The following is a 25408-nucleotide window of genomic DNA, read 5'->3' on the forward strand; positions in this document are numbered from 1 at the left end:
GATGTGGAGAGGATGTTTCCTGTAGTGGGGGAGTCTAGGACCAGAGGACACAGATAGAGTGGATGTGGAGAGGATGTTTCCTATAGTGGGGGAGTCTAGGATCAGAGGACACAGATAGAGTGGATGTGGAGAGGATGTTTCCTGTAGTGGGGGAGTCTAGGATCAGAGGACACAGATAGAGTGGATGTGGAGAGGATGTTTCCTGTAGTGGGGGAGTCTAGGATCAGAGGACACAGATAGAGTGGATGTGGAGAGGATGTTTCCTATCGTGGGGGAGTCTAGGACCAGTGGACAGAGATCGAGTAGATGTGGAGAGGATGTTTCCTGTAGTGGGGGAGTCTAGGACCAGAGGACACAGATAGAGTGGATGTGGAGAGGATGTTTCCTATAGTGGGGGAGTCTAGGACCAGAGGACACAGATAGAGTGGATGTGGAGAGGATGTTTCCTATAGTGGGGGAGTCTAGGACCAGAGGACACAGATAGAGTGGATGTGGAGAGGATTGTTTCCTGTAGTGGGGGAGTCTAGGACCAGAGGATACCGATAGAGTGGATGTGGAGAGGATGTTTCCTATAGTGGGGGAGTCTAGGACCAGAGGACACAGATAGAGTGGATGTGGAGAGGGTGTTTCCTGTAGTGGGGGAGTCTAGGACCAGAGGACACAGTTAGAGTGGATGTGGAGAGGATGTTTCCTGTAGTGGGGGAGTCTAGGACCAGAGGACACAGTTAGAGTGGATGTGGAGAGGATGTTTCCTGTAGTGGGAGAGTCTAGGACCAGGGGACACAGGTAGAGTGGATGTGGAGAGGATGTTTCCTGTAGTGGGGGAGTCTAGGACCAGAGGACACAGATAGAGTGAATGTGGAGAGGATGTTTCCTGTAGGGGGGAGTCTAGTACCAGAGGACACAGATAGAGTGGATTTGGAGAGGGTGTTTCCTGTAGTGGGGGAGTCTAGGACCAGAGGACACAGTTAGAGTGGATGTGGAGAGGATGTTTACTGTAGTGGGAGAGTCTAGGACCAGAGGACACAGATAGAGTGGATGTGGAGAGGGTGTTTCCTGTAGTGGGGGAGTCTAGGACCAGAGGACACAGTTAGAGTGGATGTGGAGAGGATGTTTACTGTAGTGGGAGAGTCTAGGACCAGAGGACACAGGTAGAGTGGATGTGGAGAGGATGTTTCCTGTAGTGGGGGAGTCTAGGACCAGAGGACACAGATAGAGTGGATGTGGAGAGGATGTTTCCTATAGTGGGGGAGTCTAGGATCAGAGGACACAGATAGAGTGGATGTGGAGAGGATGTTTCCTGTAGTGGGGGAGTCTAGGATCAGAGGACACAGATAGAGTGGATGTGGAGAGGATGTTTCCTATCGTGGGGGAGTCTAGGACCAGTGGACAGAGATCGAGTAGATGTGGAGAGGATGTTTCCTGTAGTGGGGGAGTCTAGGACCAGAGGACACAGATAGAGTGGATGTGGAGAGGATGTTTCCTATAGTGGGGGAGTCTAGGACCAGAGGACACAGATAGAGTGGATGTGGAGAGGATGTTTCCTATAGTGGGGGAGTCTAGGACCAGAGGACACAGATAGAGTGGATATGGAGAGGATTGTTTCCTGTAGTGGGGGAGTCTAGGACCAGAGGATACCGATAGAGTGGATGTGGAGAGGATGTTTCCTATAGTGGGGGAGTCTAGGACCAGAGGACACAGATAGAGTGGATGTGGAGAGGGTGTTTCCTGTAGTAGGGGAGTCTAGGACCAGAGGACACAGTTAGAGTGGATGTGGAGAGGATGTTTCCTGTAGTGGGGGAGTCTAGGACCAGAGGACACAGTTAGAGTGGATGTGGAGAGGATGTTTCCTGTAGTGGGAGAGTCTAGGACCAGGGGACACAGGTAGAGTGGATGTGGAGAGGATGTTTCCTGTAGTGGGGGAGTCTAGGACCAGAGGACACAGATAGAGTGAATGTGGAGAGGATGTTTCCTGTAGGGGGGAGTCTAGTACCAGAGGACACAGATAGAGTGGATGTGGAGAGGGTGTTTCCTGTAGTGGGGGAGTCTAGGACCAGAGGACACAGTTAGAGTGGATGTGGAGAGGATGTTTACTGTAGTGGGAGAGTCTAGGACCAGAGGACACAGGTAGAGTGGATGTGGAGAGGATGTTTCCTGTAGTGGGGGAGTCTAGGACCAGAGGACACAGATAGAGTGGATGTGGAGAGGATGTTTCCTATAGTGGGGGAGTCTAGGACCAGAGGACACAGATAGAGTGGATGTGGAGAGGATGTTTCCTATAGTGGGGGAGTATAGGACCAGAGGACACAGATAGAGTGGATATGGAGAGGATGTTTCCTATAGTGGGGGAGTCTAGGACCAGAGGACACAGATAGAGTGGATGTGGAGAAGATGTTTCCTATAGTGGGGGATTCTAGGACCAGAGGACACAGATAGAGTGGATGTGGAGAGGATGTTTCCTATAGTGGGGGAGTCTAGGACCAGAGGACACAGATAGAGTGGATGTGGAGAGGATGTTTCCTATAGTGGGGGAGTCTAGGACCAGACGACACAGATAGAGTGGATGTGGAGAGGACGTTTCCTGTAGTGGGGGAGTCTAGGACCAGAGGACACAGATAGAGAGGATGTGGAGAGGATGTTTCCTATATTGGGGAACCAGGGAACGGAGGACAAAGAGAGAGTGGATGTGGAGAGGATGTTTCCTATTTTTGGGGAGTCTAGGACCAGAGGACACAGAAAGAGTGGAATTGGAGAGGATGTTTCCTATTGTTAGGGAGTCTAGGACCAGAGGACACAGATAGAGTGGATGTGGAGAGGATGTTTCCTGTAGTGGGGGAGTCTAGGATCAGAGGACACAGATAGAGTGGATGTGGAGAGGATGTTTCCTGTAGTGGGGGAGTCTAGGATCAGAGGACACAGATAGAGTGGATGTGGAGAGGATGTTTCCTATCGTGGGGGAGTCTAGGACCAGTGGACAGAGATCGAGTAGATGTGGAGAGGATGTTTCCTGTAGTGGGGGAGTCTAGGACCAGAGGACACAGATAGAGTGGATGTGGAGAGGATGTTTCCTATAGTGGGGGAGTCTAGGACCAGAGGACACAGATAGAGTGGATGTGGAGAGGATGTTTCCTATAGTGGGGGAGTCTAGGACCAGAGGACACAGATAGAGTGGATGTGGAGAGGATTGTTTCCTGTAGTGGGGGAGTCTAGGACCAGAGGATACCGATAGAGTGGATGTGGAGAGGATGTTTCCTATAGTGGGGGAGTCTAGGACCAGAGGACACAGATAGAGTGGATGTGGAGAGGATGTTTCCTGTAGTGGGGGAGTCTAGGACCAGAAGACATAGATAGACTGGATGTGGAGAGGATGTTTCCTGTAGTGGGGGAGTCTAGGACCAGAGAATACAGATAGAGTGGATGTGGAGAGGATGTTTCCTATAGTGGGGGAGTCTAGGACCAGAGGACACAAATAGAGTGGATGTGGAGAGGATGTTTCCTGTAGTGGGGGAGTCTAGGACCAGACGACACAGATAGAGTGGATGTGGAGAGGATGTTTCCTGTAGTGGGGGAGTCTAGGACCAGAGGACACAAATAGAGTGGATGTGGAGAGGATGTTTCCAACAGTGGGGGAGACAAGGACCAGAGGACACAGATAGAGTGGATGTGGAGAGGATGTTTCCTGTAGTGGGGGAGTCTAGGACCAGAGGACACAAATAGAGTGGATGTGGAGAGGATGTTTCCAACAGTGGGGGAGACAAGGACCAGAGGACACAGATAGAGTGGATGTGGAGAGGATGCTTCCTATAGTGGGGGAGTCTAGGACAAGTGGACACAGATAGAGTGGATGTGGAGATTAGGTTTCTGATAGTGGGAGAGTCTAGGACCAGTGGACACAGATAGAGTAGATGCGGAGTGGATTTTTCCTATAGTGGGAAGTCTAGGACAAGAGGACACAGATATAGTGGATGTGGAGAGGATGTTTCCTATAGTGGGGGAGTCTAGGACCAGACGACACAGATAGAGTGGATGTGGAGAGGATGTTTCCTATAGTGGGGGAGTCTAGGACTAGACGACACAGATAGAGTGGATGTGGAGAGGATGTTTCCTGTAGTGGGGGAGTCTAGGACCAGAGAACACAGATTCTGTGGATGTGGAGAGGATGTTTCCAATAGTGGGGAACCTGGGAACGGAGGACAAAGAGAGAGGAGATGTGGAGAGTATATTTCCTATAGTGGGGGACTCTAGAAGCAGTGGACACAGATAGAGTGGATGTGGAGAGGATGTTTCCTATAGTGAGAGAGACTCGGACTAGCGGACACGGATAGAGTGGATGTGGAGAGGATGTTTCCTGTGGTTGGAGAGTCTAGGACCAGAGGGCACAGATAGAGTGCATGTGGAGAGGATGTTTCCTATAGTGGGGGAGTCTAGGACCAGAGGACACAGATAGAGTGGATGTGGAGAGGATGTTTCCTGTAGTGGGGGAGTCTAGGACCAGAGGACACAGATAGAGTGGATGTGGAGAGGATGTTTCCTATAGTGGGGGAGTCTAGGACCAGAGGACACAGATAGAGTGGATGTGGAGAGGATGTTTCCTATAGTGGGGGAGTCTAGGACCAGAGGACACAGATAGAGTGGATGTGGAGAGGATGTTTCCTATAGTGGGGGAGTCTAGGACCAGAGGACACAGATAGAATGGATGTGAAGAGTATGTTTCCTATAGTGGATGATTGTGTATCTATAGTTTCCTATAGAGAGGATGATTCCTGTGGTGGGAGAGTCAACGTCAAGGTGACACAGCTTAAAATAGAGAAACCTCATTTCAGAACGGAGCTGGAAAGGTATTTCTTCAGAAGTGGTAGTAAATCCGAGGAATAGTTTGCCACAAGCAGAGGTGGAGACCAAGTCTTTATGTATATTTAACGCAGAGGTTGATAGATTTTCTATTGGTCAGGGCATCAGGGAATACGGGGAGAAGTTGATGATAGCATTCATTTCATTTGGACGAGATTGTAAAAGCAATGATGTGACCTTTCAACTGTTTAAGCACCAGTGAGGCCTCACCTGGAGTATTGTGAGCAGATTTGGGGCACTGTTATTGGAAAGGATGTGTTGAAACTGAAGGGCTTCAAAGGAAGTTCACTCACATGAGTCTATTGTTTTCATATGACGGACATTTGATGCTTTGGGTCTGTTTTCACTGGAATTCAGAAGAATGAGGGGTGACCTGATAACAGATTCCTTCCTCTCAACTCTTCTGGATTCTAGTGAATACAGGCTCAGAGACATTAAAGGCTCATATTATGACAAGTCTTTCATTCCTGGAATCATTTTCGTGAACCCCCTTTGAACCGTCTCCAATTTCAGGACATCCATTCTCGGGTAAGGGGCCAAAAACTGCTCACAATACTCCAAGTGAGGCCTCGCCAGTGTTTTATAAACTTTCAATATTATATGGTTACTTTTATATTCTTGTCCTCTTGAAATGAATGCTAACATCGCATTTACCTTCCTCGCAACAGACTCAACCTCTAAATTAACCTTTAGACAATCCTACACAAAGGACTGACAAGTCCCTTTGCTCATCATTCTCTTTTGTTGTTTTTTTCTCCATTTAAACTATGGTCCAGGAACACCACTAGGATTGTGGAACGAGCCCAGTAGAGATTGCACTTTGTGAGGAAGCTTAAACAAGCATCACTCCCCACTAACATCTTAACTACATTCTACAGAGGCGTGGTTGAGAGTGTGCTGACCTTTTGCATCACAACCTGGTACTCCAGCTGCAGTGCTGCCGACAAAAAAGCCTTGCAGGGGGTGGTTAGGGGAGCAGAGAAGGTTATTGGGGTCTCCCTGCCTTCTGTCCAAGACCTCTTTCAGAATCGATGCCTCCGGAAGACACGGTACATCATTAAAGAACCCTCACACTCTCTCCATGAACTGTTTGTTCTTCTGCCATCAGGCAAACGTTACAGGAGCATCAAAACAAAAACCACAAGGCTACTAAACAGCTTCCTCCCACAGGCAGTCAGACTGCTAAATAGCTGCTCTACCTGACTCTGCTTTGGATACTTTTAACTTGCACTGGACACTTATAACTTGATTTAAACCGACATGTGGCTGTTGCGTTTACTATTTATTGTTGCGTTTGTTATGTTATGATTACACTTGCCTCTGGGAAACACTGTCTCATTCTACCCTGCAGAGCCGATGTACGGTTGGAATGACAATAAAGTTTTTGAATCTTGAATCTTTACTTCACTTCACTTTATTGTCACCAAACATAAGGAAGACCAGTAATATCTAAGGTAGGGACATGTTCGGCACAACTTTATGGGCCGAAGGGTAAATAGAGTAAAATACAGCACAAATGATTACTTGATGGCCTTGAAGACGGAACTGACATCCGGCACAGACAAGTGCGAGCAGCCTGCAAACAGAAACGGGGATACACAGCAACGCACAACAGTGAGAACTGAACAGTCCGAGAGCAGGTCTGGCAGAGTTCACTGGAGTCCAGGTTCTGCGGCCACCGTAAAGGTTGTATTGTATTCTTTCACCACAGGAATAAAATGAAAGTTATAGTCCGAGATCACATGACTCTGTCTCACTTACCAGTGACACGCAGAGTGACGGTCGCTGAGGTTTGGGAGCCACTAGCTGGAACCATATTCACACGGTATTCCCCGCTGTCCGACATGTTCACCGACTTCAGCAGAAGCGACCCGTTGGAAGTGAATAACTCAGCCCGCGATCGGTACTCATTACTTAAAGACCCGGTCCGATCGATCCACTGGGCGACTGTTTTCCCATTAAAACTCCAGCTTCCACTGTTGACGCTGGACGACGGCCGGACTGAAAAAAGCGCCTCACTCCCAGCGGTGACATTTATCTGGCTGTGCTCAACGATAATAGTAAACTGCTGGGACTCACCTGAGAAAGAGAAAATCATATGAGGGAAAAGCGACAGACGCGGATAGACTTGGGAACTGCACTTAACTCAATCTGTACAGATACCCGGGATCTGTTCTTAGCTCAGTAAAGTCGATAATTATAACCTGATCTTCATGCCTCCTACCACCCGCCACTCTGATGGTTATCCGACCACTGAGGGTTCGAGAGAGTGACACTCACCCGCCGTTATGTGGAGACAAAAAACGAGAGCTGCGAAGGCCAGTCCCGACATCCCGGGAGAGCAGCGCCGATCTCTGTTACACTCGGAGACTGAGCCGCACTTCCTGGTTTGCGGGTCAGATATCTGGATTCTGACGTCACAAGCGGCAGCGCTGATTGGATCAGAGAGTCTGTACTTTGCTCAAATCTACATCAAATCCTGTGTGCTGTTCCACAACTATCTGCTGCTGTGTGGAATCCGATAATGGTCTCAAAGAGAGTTTCTCCCACCCACCGACATGAAGAGAGAGAGAGAGAGAGAGTAAAGTGAGCGTCATCCACGCGATCCCGAGAGAGCGGCGCCTTTCTCTGTTACATTCGGAGAGTGAGCCTCATTTCCTGGTCTCCATGAGAGATCCCGAGAGCCCGTTATCTGAAAAGCCGGAGCTGACTGGAGCGCAGAGCGAGAAGGCGGAGAATGAACGAACCTAAAACGCTGGAGAAGCAGAAGGCTATTCGGCCCTCGATACTCTGCTGTCGTCCTCTAACAGATCACGTGGCATTTTCTTCAAAATTACTTCCCTCCGGGATAGGTAGACTGGCTGAGTGTTGTCGCCGCAAGAATCTTGCACACAGAGACAGCAAGACCAAGGATGTGACTGTGAACGCCGCGAAGGAGAAGTCGGGAGATCACACACCAGTCCTCATTGAAGGGTTGGCGGTGGTGAGGGTGAGCAGGTTTAAACTCCGTCTGAGAGAATCTCTGCTTGGCCTCACATAGTTATACATTCACAAAGAAAGACACGTCAGCGGCTGTATTCCATTAGGTGATAGAAACATAGAAACAGAGAAAGCCTACAGCACAATAAGGGCCCTTCGGCCCACAAAGCTTGAAGAGATTTGGTATTGGTATGTCACTAAAAACTGGGAAATGTTCGCACATGCAAGGCGGAGAGTATTCTGACTGCTTCCATCACCGTCTGGTATGCAGGCTGCAATGCACAGGGTCGACACAGATTGCAGAGGGTTGTGTACAACAATCACATTCATCACAGTGCAAGCCTCTTCATAATCGAGAAAATCTTAAAAAGGTGGTTCCTCAGGAATACCAGGTCCATAATTAAGGGCGATCACCGTCAGGGATATGCTCTTGTCTCATGACAAACATTCGGGTTATCGACCTGCCCTATTAGTGCAATACAGAATATGCTTTCTTCCCATTAGTACCATCCGGAATATGTTCTTGTTTCATTACTACTGTTATGAGTGAGCACATTACAGTGTTGTGCCGACCCTCAAACCCTGCCTCCCATAAAACCCCCCACCTTAAATTCCTCCATATACCCGTCTAGTAGTCTCTTAAACTTCACTAGTGTATCTGCCTCCACCACTGACTCAGGCAGTGCATTCCACGCACCAACCACTCTCTGAGTGAAAAAAAAATCTTCCTCTAATATCCCCTTTAAACTTCCTACCCCATACCTTAAAGCCATGTCCCCTTCTGTTGAGCAGTGGTGCCTTGGGGAAGTGGCGCTGGCTGCCCACTCTATATATTCCTGTTAATACCTTGTATACCTCAATCATGTCTCCTCTCATCCTCCTTCTCTTCAAAGAGTAAATCCCGAGCTCAATCTCTGATCATAATCCATATTCTCTAAACCAGGCAGCATCTTGGTAAATCTCATCTGTACCCTTTCCAATGCTTCCACATCCTTGCTATAGTGAGGTGAACAGAACTGGACACAATACTCCAAGTGTGGCCTAACTTGAGTTTTATAGATCTGCATCATTACATCGCGACTTTTAAACTCTATCCCTCGACTTATGAAAGCTAACACCCCATATGCTTTCTTAACTACCCTATCTACCTGTCAGGCAACCTTCAGGGATCTGTGGACATGTACCCCCATTTCCCACTGCTCCACCACGCTACCAAGTATTCTGCCATTTATTCGGTACTCTGCCTTGGAGTTTGTCCTTCCAAGATGTCCCAACGCATACTTCTCTGGGTGTGAGAGACTCCATCTCCATGGAGATGGAGACACAACTCCATCTGCCACATCTCAGCCCACTTCTGCATCCTATCAATGTCTCTCTGCGTTCATCGACAATCCTCTACACTATCTACAACACCACCAACCTTTGTGTCGTTTGCAAACATGCCAACCCGCACATGTACACCCACATCCAGTACGTTAGTAAAAATCACGGAAAGTAGAGGCCACATAACCGATACTTGTGGGACACCACTCCTCACAGCCTTCCAATCCGAATAGGCTCCCTCCACCTCAACACTCTGCTTTCTATTGGCAAGCCAATTCTAAATCCACCTGGCCAATCTCCATGGATCCCATGCATTCTGACTTTCTGAATAATCCTACCGCTTTGAACCTTGTCAAATGCTTTACTAAACTCCATGTAGATCACATTCACCGCACTACCCTCATCTATATGCCTGGTCGCCTCCTCCAAGAACTCTGTTAGGCTTGTTAGACACGTTCCGCACTTCACAAAGTCATGCTGTCTGTCCCAGATCGGACCATGATTCTCTAAATCCCAATGGATCCCAATTCTAGGAATCTGTTCCAATAGCTTTCCCACTACAGGCGTAAGCTTTACTGGCCTATAATAACCCAGACTATCCCTACTACCCTTTTTGAAAGAAAAGGACAACATTCCGGTCCGTCCAATATTCCCGTACTATTCCCGTGAACAACGATGACATAAAGATCCTCGTCAGAGACTCAGCAATCTCTTCTCTCGCCTCGTGGAGCAGCCTGGGGACTATTCCGTCAGGCCCCGGGGACTTATCTGTCCTAACTCTATTGTAACAACTCCAACACCTCCTCTTTGTATCCCTTAATATCAACATGCTCCAGAACATCAACCCCACTTATATTGTCCTCTCCAACATCAAGTTCCTTCTCATTGTTGAATACCGAAGAGAAGTATTCATTGAGGACCTCACTGACTTCCAAAGCCTCCAGGCACAACTTCCCACTTTTATCTCTAATCGGTCCTATCTTCATTCCTGTCATCCTTTTGTTCTTCACGTAATTGAAGAATGCTTTGGGGTGTTCCCTTACCCTACTCACCAAGGCCTTCTCATGCCCCCTTCCTGCTCTCGTCAGCCCCTTCTTAAGCTCCTTTCTTGCTACCCTATATTCCTCAATAGACCCATCTGATCCTTGCTTCCTAATGTACGCTGCCTTCTTCCACCTGACTCGGTTTTCCACCTCCCTTGTCACCCATGGTTCCTTCACCCTACCATTCTTTATCTTCCTCATCCGGACAAATTTATCCCTAACATCCTGCAAGAGATCCGTAAACATGGACCACATCTCCAGCATACATTTCCCTGCAAAAACATCATCCCAATTCACGCACTAAAATACTAGCCTTATAGCCTCATAATTTGCTCTTCCCCAATTAAAAATTTTCTTGTCCTCTCTGATTTTATCCTTTTCCATTAAAGGCCAGGGGGAGCTGATCACTGTCCCCCAGATGCTCACCCAATGACCGATCTGTGACCTGAGCCGGTCCGTTACCTAATTCCAGATCTAGTATGGCATTCCCCCTAGTCGGCCTGTCAACATTATGTGACAGGAATCCATCCTGGACACGCTTAACAATCTCTGCCCCATCTGAACCCTCGGAACTAATCAAGGGCCAATCAATACTAGGGAAGTTAAAGTCACCCATGATAAAGTCACCACAACCAAAGGAGTTGAATGACTTCAGACCTATTGCCTTGACGTCGCACGTGATGAAGACCATGGAGCGGCTGATAATACAGAATCTGAGGCCACAAACCAGGCACGCCCGGGATCCGCTTCAGGTTGCGTATAAGGAGAAGGTGGGAGTGGAGGATGCTATCACGTATTTGCTGCACAAATCACTCTCTCACCTAGATGGGGTCAGTTGTGCTGTGAGGATCACATTCCTTGACTTCTCTAGTGCCTTTAACACCATCCAGCCCAAGATCTTAAGGTACAAACGAACGGAGATGGGAGTAGACTCTCACATGGTGGATTGGATAGTGGACTACTTGACAGATAGACCTCAGTATGTGCGGCTGGGAGACTGTAGGTCTGACACGGTGGTCAGCAGCACAGGAGCGCCGCAGGGAACCGTACTCTCTCCGGTCCTGTTCACCCTGTACACATCAGACTTCCAATATAACTCGGAGTCCTGCCATGTGCAGAAGTTCGCTGATGACACGGCCATAGTGGGGTGTGTAAGGAATGGACAGGAGGAGGAGTATAGGAAACTGATACAGGACTTTGTGATATGGTGCAACTCAAACTACCTGCGTCTCAATATCACCAAGACCAAGGAGATGGTGGTGGACTTTAGGAGATCTAGGCCTCATATGGAGCCAGTGATCATTACTGGAGAATGTGTGGAGCAGGTTAAGACCTACAAGTATCTGGGAGTACAGTTAGACGAGAAGCTAGACTGGACTGCCAACACAGATGCCTTGTGCAGGAAGGCACAGAGTCGACTGTACTTCCTTAGAAGGTTGGCGTCATTCAATGTCTGCAGTGAGATGCTGAAGATGTTCTATAGGTCAGTTGTGGAGAGCGCCCTCTTCTTTGTGGTGGCGTGTTGGGGAGGAAGCATTAAGAAGAGGGACGCCTCACGTCTTAATAAGCTGGTAAGGAAGGCGGGCTCTGTCGTGGGCAAAGTACTGGAGAGTTTAACATCGGTGGCTGAGCGAAGGGCGCTGAGTAGGCTACGGTCAATTATGGAAAACCCTGAACATCCTCTACATAGCACCATCCAGAGACAGAGAAGCAGTTTCAGCGACAGGTTACTATCGATGCAATGCTCCTCAGACAGGATGAAGAGGTCAATACTCCCCAATGCCATTAGGCTTTACAATTCAACTGCCAGGACTTAAGAATTTTTTAAAGCTATTATTAATGCTTTTTGAGTTAGTTCTTACTGAGTTAAGTATTGTATGTAATTAGTTTTTGCTACAACAAGTGTATGGGACATTGGAAAAAAGGTTGAATTTCCCCATGGGGATGAGTAAATTATCTATCTATCTATCTATCTATCTATCTATCTATCTATCTATCTATCTATCTATCTCTCTATCTATCTATCTATCTATCTATCTATCTATCTATCTATCTATCTATCTATCTAACAACCCTGTTATTTTTGCACCTTTCCAAAATCTGCCTCCCAATCTGTTCCTCGGTATCTCTGCTGCGACCAAGGTGCCTATAGAATACTCCCAACAGAGTAACTCCTCACTTCCTGTTCCTGACTTTCTGACTTCCACCAAATACGTTCAGCGGAATCTGGACATCGGACCTGCTGTGACTTCGGCAAGGTCTGGTACATATATGTCCTAATGTGGGAGCTGTCGTCCACTGAGTGGATTGGCAAAGTTTACATTTGTTGCAACCTTCCCTGACACACTCTCTCTCTCTCTCTCTCTCTCTCTCTCTCTCTCTCTCTCTCTCTCTCTCTCTCTCTCTCTCTCTCTCTCTCTCTCTCTTGCTCTCTCTCTCTCTCTCTCTCTCCCCCCCCCCCCTCTCTCTCTCTCTCTCTCTCTCTCTCTCTCTCTCTCTCTCTCTCTCTCTCTCTCTCTCTCTCTCTCTCCCTCTCTCTCTCTTGCAAAATTGTCTGTAAGTTATTGCAGAAATTGGAGCAAGGAAATCCTCTTGCATTTGTACAGAGCCCTGGTGAGACCACACCTGGAGTATTGTGTACAGTTTTGGTCTCCAGGGTTAAGGAAGGACATCCTGGCTGTAGCGGAAGTGCAGCGTAGATTCACAAGGTTAATTCCTGGGATGTCTGAACTGTCGTACGAAGAGAGGTTAGAGAGGCTGGGCATGTACACGCTGGAATTAAGGAGATTGAGAGGGGATCTGATTGAAACAGATAAGATTATTAAGGGATTGGACAAGATAGAGGCAGGAAATATGTTCCAGGTGCTGGGAGAGTCCAGTACCAGAGGGCATGGTTTGAGAATAAGGGGTAGATCATTTAGGACAGAGTTAAGGAAAAACTTCTTCGCCCAGAGAGTTGTGGGGGTCTGGAATGCACTGCCTCGGAAGGCAGTGGAGGCCAATTCTCTGGATGCTTTCAAGAAGGAGCTAGATAGGTATCTTATGGATAGGGGAATCAAGGGATATGGGGACAAGGCAGGAACCGGGTATTGATAGTAGATGATCAGCCATGATCTCAAAATGGCGGTGCATGTTCGAAGGGCCGAATGGTCTACTTCTGCACCTATTGTCTATTGTCTATTGACAGATTCGCTTCTTTTTTTTTCACAAAGGAATCGCCCTGACTTCGACAATGACGTGTCTATGGAATTTATTTGGACGCCGCTCACAGTTACAGACTTCCTCCAGGGAGCCAAAGATTAAATGGCGATTCATCGAATGAACTCAAGACAAGATCTATCCTGTCAAATCTTTGGTTGATTGAAAAGGATACCGTTTCCTTGTTAACTCCTTGACATGTATCAAACATCAGTGGCCGTGGCATATTTATGTTTTATTCTTCGTCGCCTCTGGATCAGTCGTCAGTTCGGAGCCACCCCGACTGACGAGCCTGGAGCCATTCCGAGGGGGGACACGTTAATGAGGGCAGTTGGCTTTCAGACTCCAACCCAGGGGTACTTATATTCCCGGAGCCAAGACGAGAATCAGGTGCCTATGATTAAGTCCAAATGAAACAAGGGACAGCCGGAAGACTCGGAGTCTGGAATCCACGGACCGGACCGTGAACCGGAACTCGGACTTCACTGTCCGGACCTTGACAATGTGACTGAGCACAGCTCATATTCCATACATAAATTTGCCGGTGACACAATTCTTATTAGATGGTTTTCTTATCTAATTTTACATGGTGACGAGAAGGCAGACAGGAGCGAGATGGATCAGCTTGCTGAATGGTTCGGCACCAATTACATTGCATCAACTTCACTGACGCGAAGGAAGTGCTTCGGACGTCAAGGAGGATTAGTCGAGGACACAGACACCAGTCCTCATCGAGGGAGTGAGAGTGGAAAGGGGGAGCAGTTTCACGATGCTGGCTGTCAACCTTTCTGAGGATCTGTCCCGGGCCCAGCATATTGATACATTTGCCGTGAAGGCACTACAGCCGGCATATTGCGTAAAGAACTTGAGGAGACTTGATAGGTCACTGGAGATACTCGCAAATTTCTACAGACGTACCGTGGGCAGCATTCTAACTGTTTGCAGGACATTCTGGTCTTGGACACAGCACGTAAGTGCAACAGCGACGATTCCTGCTTCCTTAGGGGACTGCGGAGATTGGTCATGACAAATATCCTCACCACACAGGATATCCTCTTTTCAAGATACTGGCATCGGGAAGAAGGTACAAGAACGTCAATCCACAGCTCTACAGAGACGAGTGAGAGTTGAACAGTCCGGAAAGCGGCACTGGTAGGGTTAACTAGAGGCCAGGTGCTATATCCAGAGCAACCGATCATCGCCGATGCCTGTCCAAGGGAAAGGCCGAACTGAATCTCATGCGGAGCTTTTATAATTCCTAATCAACAGCTTTACTGAGTACGAGTGAGAGTTGAGCAGTGCGAAAGTGGGACTGGTCAGGTTCACTGGAGGCCAGGTTCTGTGTCCAGTCATCGATCATCGCCGATGCCTGTCCGAGAGGAACTTCAAACTAAATCTAATGCGGAACTGATTTGTTCACTCGGTTTAGTTTTGCATTCAGAAACAATACCGTCACCCAGCGACGAACAATAAGGGTTGTTTTGTATTCTATCACCACAGGATTAAACTGAAAGTTATAGTCCGAGATCGCATGACTCTGTCTCACTTACCAGTGACACGCAGAGTGACGGTCGCTGAGGTCTGGGAGCCACTATCTGGAACCATATTCACATGGTATTCCCCACTGTCCGACATGTTCACCGACTTCAGCAGAAGCGACCCGTTGGAGGTGAATAACTCAGCTCGCGATGTGTAGACGTTTTCAATTATCTCGGTCTGACCGATCCACTGGGCGAATGTTTTCCCATTAAAACTCCAGCTTCCACTGCTGACCCCGGCCGACGGCCGCACGGAAAAGAACGCATCACCCCCCTCGGGGACATTTATCTGGCTGTGCTCCAGGTGGATGATAAAGTTCGGAGACTGAGCTGAGGAAGAGAAAATCGTATGAAGAAACAGCGACAGAGTCCGCTGGACCCGAGACTGTACAGATACATACACGGATACAATATGTAGAGATACTTATGCAAGTTTTCTCCGAAACTCATCTTTCCAGTACCCATCCGCCGCTCTGGTGAGTTTCTAATCTCTACCGGTCGAAGAGACCCAGACCTACCCGCAGGAATGAAGAGACAAAGAATAAGCGAAACTGAAAATGCCATTTGGACGGAAAGGATGAATTATGATGGGAAGCTGGCAACTCATATCAAAGAAGATTGTAAATGTTTTTTTTTAATTGTCTAAAGGGTACAGGACAGTCGGGGGTGGACATAGGACCAATAGAAATGATACTGGAGATATTGTAATGAGACGCAGAGATGGCAGAGGAACTGAATGCGTATTTTGCATCAGTCTTCACAGTGGAGGACGCCTACAGTATACCGGACATTGAAGAGTGTCAGGGAAGTGAAGTCTGTGCAGTGAAAATTACGACTGAGAAGGTGCTCGGGAAGGTTAATGGTCTGAGGGTGGATAAATCCCCTGGACCTGATGGAGTGCACCCTCGGGTCCTGGAGGATGGAGCTGGTGGGATGGCAGTGGCATTAACGATGATCTTTCAAGAATCGATAGATTCTGGCATTGTACCGGATGACTGGAAAATTGCAAATGTTACTCCGCTCTTTAAACAGGTTGGGAGGCAGCAGGAAGGAAACTACAGACGTATTAGCCTGACGTCACTGGCTGGGAAGTTGTTGGAATCGATTGTCAGGGATGAGATTATAAAGTACCTGGAGACACATGACAGGACAGCATGGTTTCCCGTCAGGAAAATTCTGTCTGACAAACCTACCGCAATTATTTGAGGAAATTGCCAGCAGGGTAGACAAAAGAGATGCATCACACGTGGTGCACTTCGGATTTTTCAGAAGACCTTCGACCAAGTGCCGGAGATGAGGCTGTTAGGCAGGTTAGGAGCCCATGGAATTACAGGGAAGTGGATTCGCACCAGTGTTGAACGCTGTGGAACGGAGGGATGAGTTTGTTCAAAGGGTACGGAGTTTGTTGAAAGTGGCCACACACTTAGACAGGGTTGTGAAAAGCTCGTTTAGCTCCCTGGATTTCATCACTCAGGGATCGGTGTTCAGGAGACGGGACATGACTGTTCCGTTAAGTAAGCCAATGGTGAGACCACAACTGGAGAATCGTCTGCAGGTTTGGCTGCCAGGTTATAGCGAAGGCATTGTCAACCTGGAGACAGAGGAGGAGAGATTCTCGAGGATATTCCATTCGAACGCAACCTGATACGGGCTGACAGATGAATGCTCGGTGTACCGTAGACAGTTGTATTCTTTCCGAAGGGACTGGGAGTCTAAACCTACAGGGGACAGATACAAGAAAGGATGGAAGATATTCCAAGGAGAACTAAGTGGTAATTTATTTGCAGCGATGGGTGTATGACTCTGCGATGAACTGCCGAAGAAGTGGAAGAATTACAATAGCTTAGGGACATTCGGGAGGCGACATGGGAGGGAGGGGCTTGTAGGGTTACTGCCCAAATAGACGAAACTGGGAGAAGCATTAAAGAAGCTGTGGGGTTATCACGGAGCAGGTGGGCGGCAGTGTCTGTTTCCGTGATCAATATCCCTGACTCAGTAAAGTCCCAGAATTCATGAACAAACTGATCAGAGTGTCACAACAGTGAAGTGCAGAGGGAGGAAGTATTGAACAGTTTAAATGAGCCAAGGATCAATTACATAAACACGGGGAGCATGAGGGGAATTCCAGACTCACCCGCTGTGGTCTGAACTTGTCTGCATTCTTTCATTCCCAGCAAGGACACAAAGTTCAGCGTTCGCATTGTTGTCACTGAGCCAATTAAATTCGTCACGCCTATCGGCAGGTAACGACCTGTCGGGCAATATCTGTGACCGTGCATTGCAAGCCTAACTAACAGAGTTTAATAATCAGCGAGGATCCCTGACTCGATGGGAGACTGCACCACACCAGCTGCTGATAAAGAATAAACAAACACAACATCCCTGTTGTAACGTGGAGAAATCCGACACCTGCACAGCCTTTTCATACAAAGCACACCTGATACGAGAAAGTTTTGTATTGCTGAACTCGATCTTCTGGTTTTCTGATAAAAGCCTCTAACTGCCTGTGTCAGTGGATGACACGTTGACAAGGGTGAGGCGTTGTTCGTTTCGTTAATAAACTGTGAGCCATTGACATAGCACTGAAATTCAGGAACCGGATTCGAAGGCGCAAACAGAAAAATGAAATCTCATTTGACATTGATCTAGACGCGGCAAGATCTCGGCTGTGAGATGTAGATTTCCCGGAACATCTAAAACAAATGCACAATTCATTTGACCAATTTATTAAGAATATTAAAGCAGATACTCATAAGGCTCGGCAATGTACCGCCAGCATTATCCACTTGCAACGTTTACTCCAGAAAACACGTAGCATGTAGACATTAAGGAAGAGGATTTGCTGGAGGTTTTGGAAAGCATCAAGTTGGATAAGTCACCGGGACCAGACGGGATGTACCCCAGTCTACTCTGGAAGGCCATGGGGAGGAGATTGCTGGGCCTCTGGCGACGATCTTTGCATTATCAATGAGGAGAGGTTCCGGAAGGATTGACCGGTTGAGGGTGTTGTTCCCTTGTTCAAGAAATGGAGCAGAGAATCCTGCTCTTTTTGATTTTTGTTAATGACCTGGATGAGGTCATAATCATTTATAATAATTATCATGATTGTTTTTTTGGGTGTGAATCTGATTCGAAACTTTTGTAGTTTATTTTTATTTTTGTATTGGTAACGAAGGCGAGGTATGAAGTTAACTCAGTGAAGTTGAATAAGGCCATTGACAAACTCCCGCACGGCAGACTGTTCCGAAAGTTTAGTCATTCTGAGATTCATGGCAAGGAGAGAGTTTGACTCAGAATTGGCTCAGTGATAGGGGGCGATGACTGAGGTGTATTCTCCGACAGGAAGCCTCAGACCAGCGGGATGCCACAGGATCAGATGGGATCTCTGTCATTCCTTCTTTATCTGAATCACACGGATGTGAATGCAAATGGCTCAGTTAGTAAGTTTAGTGACGACTCGAAATTAGGTGTCTTGTTTAGAGGGCATCGGGTTTGATTGATTGATTGACAGAGAGATTTAATCTGACTGGGAGGCGATCCGAGGAATTACAAATTGGTATCAAAATATACTAACATGAGGTGATGTATTTTGGACATTGGCACGGATGGATAGGAGATCCTTTGCAGAATTCGCTGAAAGCTGGCGCACATTCAGGCAGGGTGGTGAGGAGGAAGTTTAGCACGCTGGGTTTCGTGGAGGCGGGACATTATGGCTCAGTGAGACGACAACTGGAGAATTGTCAGCAAGTGTGGCTACCATGTTATTGAGAAGGCATTGTCAACCTGGAGACAGGGAGGAAGAGATTTTCCAGAATATTGCCGAGAATAAAAGCATGAATTACAGGGAAAGGTTGGCCAAGCGAAGTATTTATCATATTCGATTATAGGGGAATACGGAATGACCCATGAATGCGCGGGATATGGCAGACAGCTGTAATCTCTGCGACGGGTTTGGATTCTAAATCGAGAGGGCACAGATACAAACGAAGAGGGAAGATATTGCAAGGAGAAATAATGGAGGATTTTGTTACACCTGGTTCTGGAATGAGCTGCCTGAAGAAGTGGTACAGTTACAACAGCGTAGACACATGTCAACCTGGAGACAGGGAAGAAGAGATTCTCGAGGTTATTCCATTCGAACGCAAGCTAATACGGAGTGACAGATGAAACCTCGGGATACCGTGGACAGTTGTCTACTTTCCGACGGGATTCGGAGTCTAAACCTGCAGGGACCAGAGAGAAGCAAGCTATTCCAAGGAGAACTAAGAGGCCATTTATTTCCACCGATGGGTGTATGCCTCTGGGGTGAACTGCCAAAGAAGTGGAAGAATTACAATAGCTAAGAGGCATTTGGGAGGCGACATGGGTGGGAGGGGCTTGTAGGGTTACTGCCCAAATTGACGAAACTGGGACAAGCAATAAAGAAGCTGTGGGGTTATCAGGAAGCAGGTGGACGGCAGAATCTGTTTCCGTGATCAGTATCCCTGACTCAGTCAAGGCCCACAATTCATGAACAACCTGAAGAGAGTGTCACAAAAGTGGAGTAGAGAAAGAGGAAATATTGACCAGTTCCACTGAGACAAGGGTCAATTACATAAACACAGGGACCATGAGGGGAATTCCAGACACACCCGCTATGGTCTGAACTCGGTTACATTCTTTCATTCCCAGTAAGGAAACAAACTTCAGTGTCATCATTGGTGCTATGGAGACAATTACATTCATCACGCCCATCAGCAGGTAACGACCTGTCGGACAATATCTGTGACCGTGCATTGCAAGCCTAACCGAGCTTAACAATCAGCGAGGATCCCTGACTCGACAGGAGACTGCACCACACCAGCTGCTCATAAAGAATAAACAAACACAACTTCGCTGTTGAAACGTAGAGAAATCCGACACCTCCACAGCCTTTGCATACAAAGCACACCTAATACGGGAGAGTTTTGTGCTGCTGAACTCGATCCTCTGGTTATCCTAATAAATGTCTTCATTTGCATGTGTCAGTAGATGACACGTCAACAAGGGTGAGGCGTTGTTCGTTTTGATAATAAAATGTGAGCCATTAACATACCACTGGAATTCAGGAACCAGTTTCAAAGGCGCAAACAGAAAAATGAAATGGCAGCTGTTATCCACAGGTTAGATGGGAAAATGTTTTAAATGTGTAATGTATAGTTTTACTGTTGAGTAACGCACTGCAAGCTGCCATTAAAAAACCCTTATTTTACGAACTATGCAGGCGATATTAAACCGGATTTTGATTCTATAAGACCATAGGATCAGAAAGTATAGGGGCAGATTTCGGCCATTTTGTTTATGGCGCCTACGCCGCCATTTCATCATCACTGATCCGATTTTCCTCTGCGCCCGAATAACCATATAACCACATAACAATTACAGCACGGAAACAGGCCTTCTCCGCCCTTCTAGGCCGTTTCGACGATAACACTCACCTAGTCCCACTGGCCCGCACTCAGCCCATAGCCCTCCATTCCTTTCTTGCCCATATACCAGTTCAATTTTACTTTAAATGACAATACCGAACCTGCCTCTAATACTTCTAATGGAAGCTCGGTCCACACAGCTACAACTCTCTGAGTAAAGAAATTCGCCCTCGTGTTACCCTGAAAACTTTACCCCCTAACTCTCAAATCAAGTCCTGTTGTTTGAATCTCCCCTTCTCTCCATGGGAAAAAGCTATCCACGTCAACTCGATCTATCCCCTCATTATTTTAAAAACCTCTGTCAAGCACCCCCTCACCCTTCTACGCTCCAAAGAATAAAAAAACTAATTTGTTCAACATCCTCCCTTCTCCCCGTATCCCTTGATGCGCTGACCAATCAAGAATCTGTCAAATTCTGCGTTAAATATAGATAAAGACATGGTCTCTACCGATGCTTGTGGCAAACAATTCCAAAGATTCACCATCTCTTCTGAAGAAATAACTCTTCAGCTCCGTTCTAAAAGGAAGTCTCCCTATAGTTAGCAGTGTCATCTTGTCTTTGACTCTCCAACCACAGTAATCATTCTCTCCACATACACTCCATCTGTGTCTTCTGGTCCTAGACACCCCACAACAGGAAACATCCTCTCCACATCCACTCTATCAGTGTCTTCTGGTCCTTGACTCCCGCACTATAGGAAACATCCTCTCCACATCCACTCTGTCTGTATCGTCTGGTCCTAGACTCCCCCACTATAGGAAACATCCTCTCCACATCCACTCTATCTGTGTCCTCTGGTCCTTGACTCCCACACTATAGGAAACATTCTCTCCACATGCACTCTGTCTGTATCCTCTGGTCCTAGACTCCCCCACTATAGGAAACATCCTCTCCACATCCACTCTATCTGTGTCCTCTGGTCCTTGACTCCCGCACTATAGGAAACATCCTCTCCACATCCACTCTGTCTGTGTCCTCTGGTCCTAGACGCCCCCACTATAGGAAACATCCTCTCCACATCCACTCTATCTGTGTCCTCTGGTCCTAGACACCCCAGTATAGGAAACATCCTCTCCACAGCCACTCTATCTGTGTCCTCTGGTCCTAGACTCCCCCACTATAGGAAATATTCTCTCCACATCCACTCTATCTGTGTCCTCTGGTCCTAGACTCCCCCACTATAGGAAACATCCTCTCCACATCCACTCTATCTGTGCCTCGACTGGTTTCAATGATGTCACCCTTCCTCTCAGCTCTTCTGGATTCTAGTGAATACAGGCTCAGGGACATCAAAGGCTCCTAATATGTCAAGGCTTTCAATCTCGGAATCATTTTCGTGAACGCCGTTTGAACCCTCTCCAAATTCAATACATCCATTCTTGTGTAAGGGGCCAAAATCTGTTCACAATACTCTAAATGAGGCCTCACCGATGCTTCATAAACCTTCAATATTACATGCTTACCTTTATATTCCTGTCCCCTTGAAATGAATGCTAACATCGCTTTTCCCTTCCTCACATCAGACTCAACCTCTAAATTATCCTTTAGGCAATCCTACACAAAGGAATGCCAAGTTCCTTTGCACATCATTTTCTTATTGCTGTATTTTCTCCATTTAAAATATAATCAGTGTTTGAGACATGGGCAAATACAGTGATACTGGCGGTAAACTTTCAGTCAATGTGCTGCTCACTGTAATCGTAACGTCAGAGCTAACTGTCCTGCTTTCCGTTAAATACGAATAGGAAGCATGTCCCCCTCTTGCCGTGCACTCCAAACTAACAGTGTCATTGTGTTCTACCGAGTCAGCGTCATTCGATGTGATGTTGGGCCTGGATACGGCTTCTGTAAAAATACCACAGATCATGTATCACGTGTAACGTACTGTGCTGAAATGATGGCTCCAAGGAGATATATTCTGCTTAAAACAAAATACTGCAGATGCACAGATCAGAGATAAAACTACAGAATGCTGTCAATATAGTGTAGAGAGCAGTCAGCATTAATGGGATGCAAAACTGAGCTGAGAGGTGGCAGATGGAATACAACCCAGATAAGTGTGAAGTGGTTTATTGGTAGGTCAAATATGATGTCAGAATATAGTATTAATGGTAAGACAATTGGCAATGTGGAGGATCAGAGGGATCTTCGAGTCCATAAGACGCTCAAAGTAGCTGTGCAGGTTGACTCTGTGTTTGAGAAAGCGTAAAGTGTATTATCTTCATCAATAGTGGGACTGAGTTGAAGAGCAGAGAGGTAATGTTGCAGCTATATAGGACCCTGGTCAGACTCCACTTGGAGTACTGTGCTCAGTTCCGGTCGCCTCACTACAGGAAGGATGTGGAAGCCATAGAAAGTTTGCAGAGGGGATTCATAGGCATATTGCCTGGATGAGGGAAAACAGGATGAGTGAACTCGGCTGTTCGTCTTGGAACGACGGAGGATGAGAGGTGACCTGATAGAGGTGTATAAGATGATGAGAGGCATTGATCATGTGGATTGTCAGAAGCTTTTCCCAGGGCTGAAATGGTCGCCACAAGAGGACACAGGTTTAAGGTGCAGTGGAGTAGGTACAGAGGAGATGTCAGGGGTCAGTGTTTTACTCAGAGAGTAATGGGCTGCTGACAATTTTGGTGAAGTCGGATATGATAGGGTCCTTTAAGAAGCTTTTGGATGGTTACATGGTGCTTAGAAAAATAGAGGGCAATAAGTAAGCCCAGTAATTTCTAAGGTAGAGTCATGTTCGTCAGAACCTTGTGGAACGAAGGGCCTGTATTGTGCTGTAGATTTTCTATGTTTCTATGTTTCTATACTATCATAGACATGTAGGTGGCACTGGGGAGGGGAACATCGTTAAACGTTCAAGTAGATGATTTAGAATTAATCATTTCCAGCTGACTTGTGAAACAGTCGTTTTCAAAAATAGAGTAAAATACAGCACAAATGATTACTTGATGGCCTTGAAGACGGAACTGACATCCGGCACGGACAAGTGCGAGCAGCCTGCAAACAGAAACGGCGATACACAGACACGCACAACAGTGAGAACTGAACAGTCCGAGAGCAGGTCTGGCAGAGTTCACTGGAGTCCCAGGTTCTGCGACCACCGTAAAGGTTGTATTGTATTCTTTCACCACGGGAATAAAATGAAAGTTATAGTCCGAGATCGCATGACTCTGTCTCACTTACCAGTGACACGCAGAGTGACGGTCGCTGAGATTTGGGAGCCGCTAGTTGGAACCATATTCACACGGTATTCCCCGCTGTCCAGCACGTTCACCGATTTCAGCAGAAGCGACCCGTTGGAAGTGAATAACTCTGCCCGCGATCTGTACTCATTATCTACAAGCCCGGTCTGATCGATCCACTGGGCGACTGTTTTCCCATTAAAAGTCCAGCTTCCACTGGTGACATTGCCCGACGGCCGGACTGAAAAAAGCGCATCTCCCCCAGCGGTGACATTTCTCTGGCTGTGCTCAACGATAATAGTAAGCTGCTGGGACTCACCTGAGAAAGAGAAAATCATATGAGGGAAAAGCGACAGACGCGGATAGACTTGGGAACTGCACTTAACTCAATCTGTACAGATACCCGGGATCTGTTCTTAGCTCAGTAAGGTCGACCCGGATAACCTGATCTTCATGCCTCCTACCACCCTCCACTCTGATGGTTATCCGCCACTGTAAGGTCGATCATTATAAACTCATCTTCATTCATTTAACTACCTGTCGTTCTGTTGATTATATGGTCACCAATGGTTGGAGAGAGTGACACTCACCCGCCGTTATGTGTAGACAAAGAACGAGAGCTGCGAAGGCCAGTCCCGCCATCCCAAGAGAGAGCAGCGCCGATCTCTGTTACACTCGGAGACTGAGCCGCACTTCCTGGTTTGCGGGTCAGATATCTGGATTCTGACGTCACAAGCGGCAGCGCTGATTGGATCAGAGAGTCTGTACTTTGCTCAGATCTACATCAAATCCTGTGTGCTGTTCTACAACTATCTGCTGCTGTGTGGAATCCGATAATGGTCTCAAAGAGAGTTTCTCTCACCCACCGACATGAAGAGAAAGAGAGAGAGTAAAGTGAACGTCATCCACGCGATCCCGAGAGAGCGGCGCCTGTCTCTGTTACATTCGGAGAGTGAGCCTCATTTCCTGGTCTCCATGAGAGATCCCGAGATCCCGTTATCTGAAAAGCCGGAGCTGACTGGAGCGCAGAGCGAGATTGCGGAGAATGAACGAACCTAACACGCTGGAGAAGCAGAAGGCTATTCGACCCTCGATACTCTGGTGTCGTCCTCTACCAGATCATGTGGAAATTTCCTCAAAACTACTTCCCTCCGGAATAGGTAGACTGGCTGAGTGTTGTCGCCGCAATAATTTTGCACCAAGAGACAGCAAGACCAAGGATGTGACTGTGAACGCCGCGAAGGAGAAGTCGGGAGATCACACACCAGTCCTCATTGAAGGGTTGGCGGTGGTGAGGGTGAGCAGGTTTAAGCTCCGTCTGAGAGAATCTCTGCTTGGCCTCACATAGTCATACATTCACAAAGAAAGGCACGTCAGCGGCTGTATTCCATTAGGTGATAGAAACATAGAAACAGAGAAAGCCTACAGCACAATAAAGGCCCTTCGGCACACAAAGCTTCAAGAGATTTGGTATTGGTATGTCACCAAAAACTGGGAAATGTTCGCACATGCAAGGCGGAGAGTATTCTGACTGTTTCCATCACCGTCTGGTGTGCAGGCTGCAATGCACAGGATCGACACGGATTGCAGAGGCTTGTGTACAGCAATCACATTCATCACAGTGCAAGCCTCTTCATAATCGAGAAAATCTTCAAAAGGTGGTTTCTCAGGAATACCAGGTCCATAATTAAGGACGATCACCGTCAGGTATATGCTCTTGTCTCATTACAACCATTAATCTCATTAAACGCGGGGTGAATGAGACTGACTTTCGGACACTGTTTGAGATGCTCGAAAGAGAGATAAACAGAGAGAGAGAGAGAGAGAGAGAGAGAGAGAG

At 47.3% G+C, this 25408-nt stretch overlaps 1 protein-coding gene across 2 annotated transcripts in view; it reads right to left on the reverse strand.

Annotated features, from left to right (window-relative positions):
• The window catches only part of LOC140722514 (pregnancy-specific glycoprotein 22-like), a 74362-nt gene extending 50129 nt beyond the window's left edge, over nucleotides 1–24233 (reverse strand). For both annotated transcript variants that reach the window (XR_012097643.1, XM_073037236.1), the window contains exons 1-4: nucleotides 24159–24233; nucleotides 23570–23887; nucleotides 14945–15262; nucleotides 6613–6930 (exon numbers count right to left, since the gene is read on the reverse strand). Coding sequence is in view for 1 of the 2 variants with exons in the window: in XM_073037236.1 (XP_072893337.1) it covers nucleotides 6613–6930; nucleotides 14945–15262; nucleotides 23570–23887; nucleotides 24159–24210 (1006 nt within the window). In the remaining variant the exon portion in view is untranslated. The remainder of the gene's footprint in view (nucleotides 1–6612; nucleotides 6931–14944; nucleotides 15263–23569; nucleotides 23888–24158) is intronic.
• Nucleotides 24234–25408: the final 1175 nt, after the last annotated feature.

Source organism: Hemitrygon akajei, unplaced genomic scaffold, assembly GCF_048418815.1.
Source record: "Hemitrygon akajei unplaced genomic scaffold, sHemAka1.3 Scf000078, whole genome shotgun sequence".
NCBI classification, from domain to species: Eukaryota; Metazoa; Chordata; class Chondrichthyes; order Myliobatiformes; family Dasyatidae; genus Hemitrygon; species Hemitrygon akajei.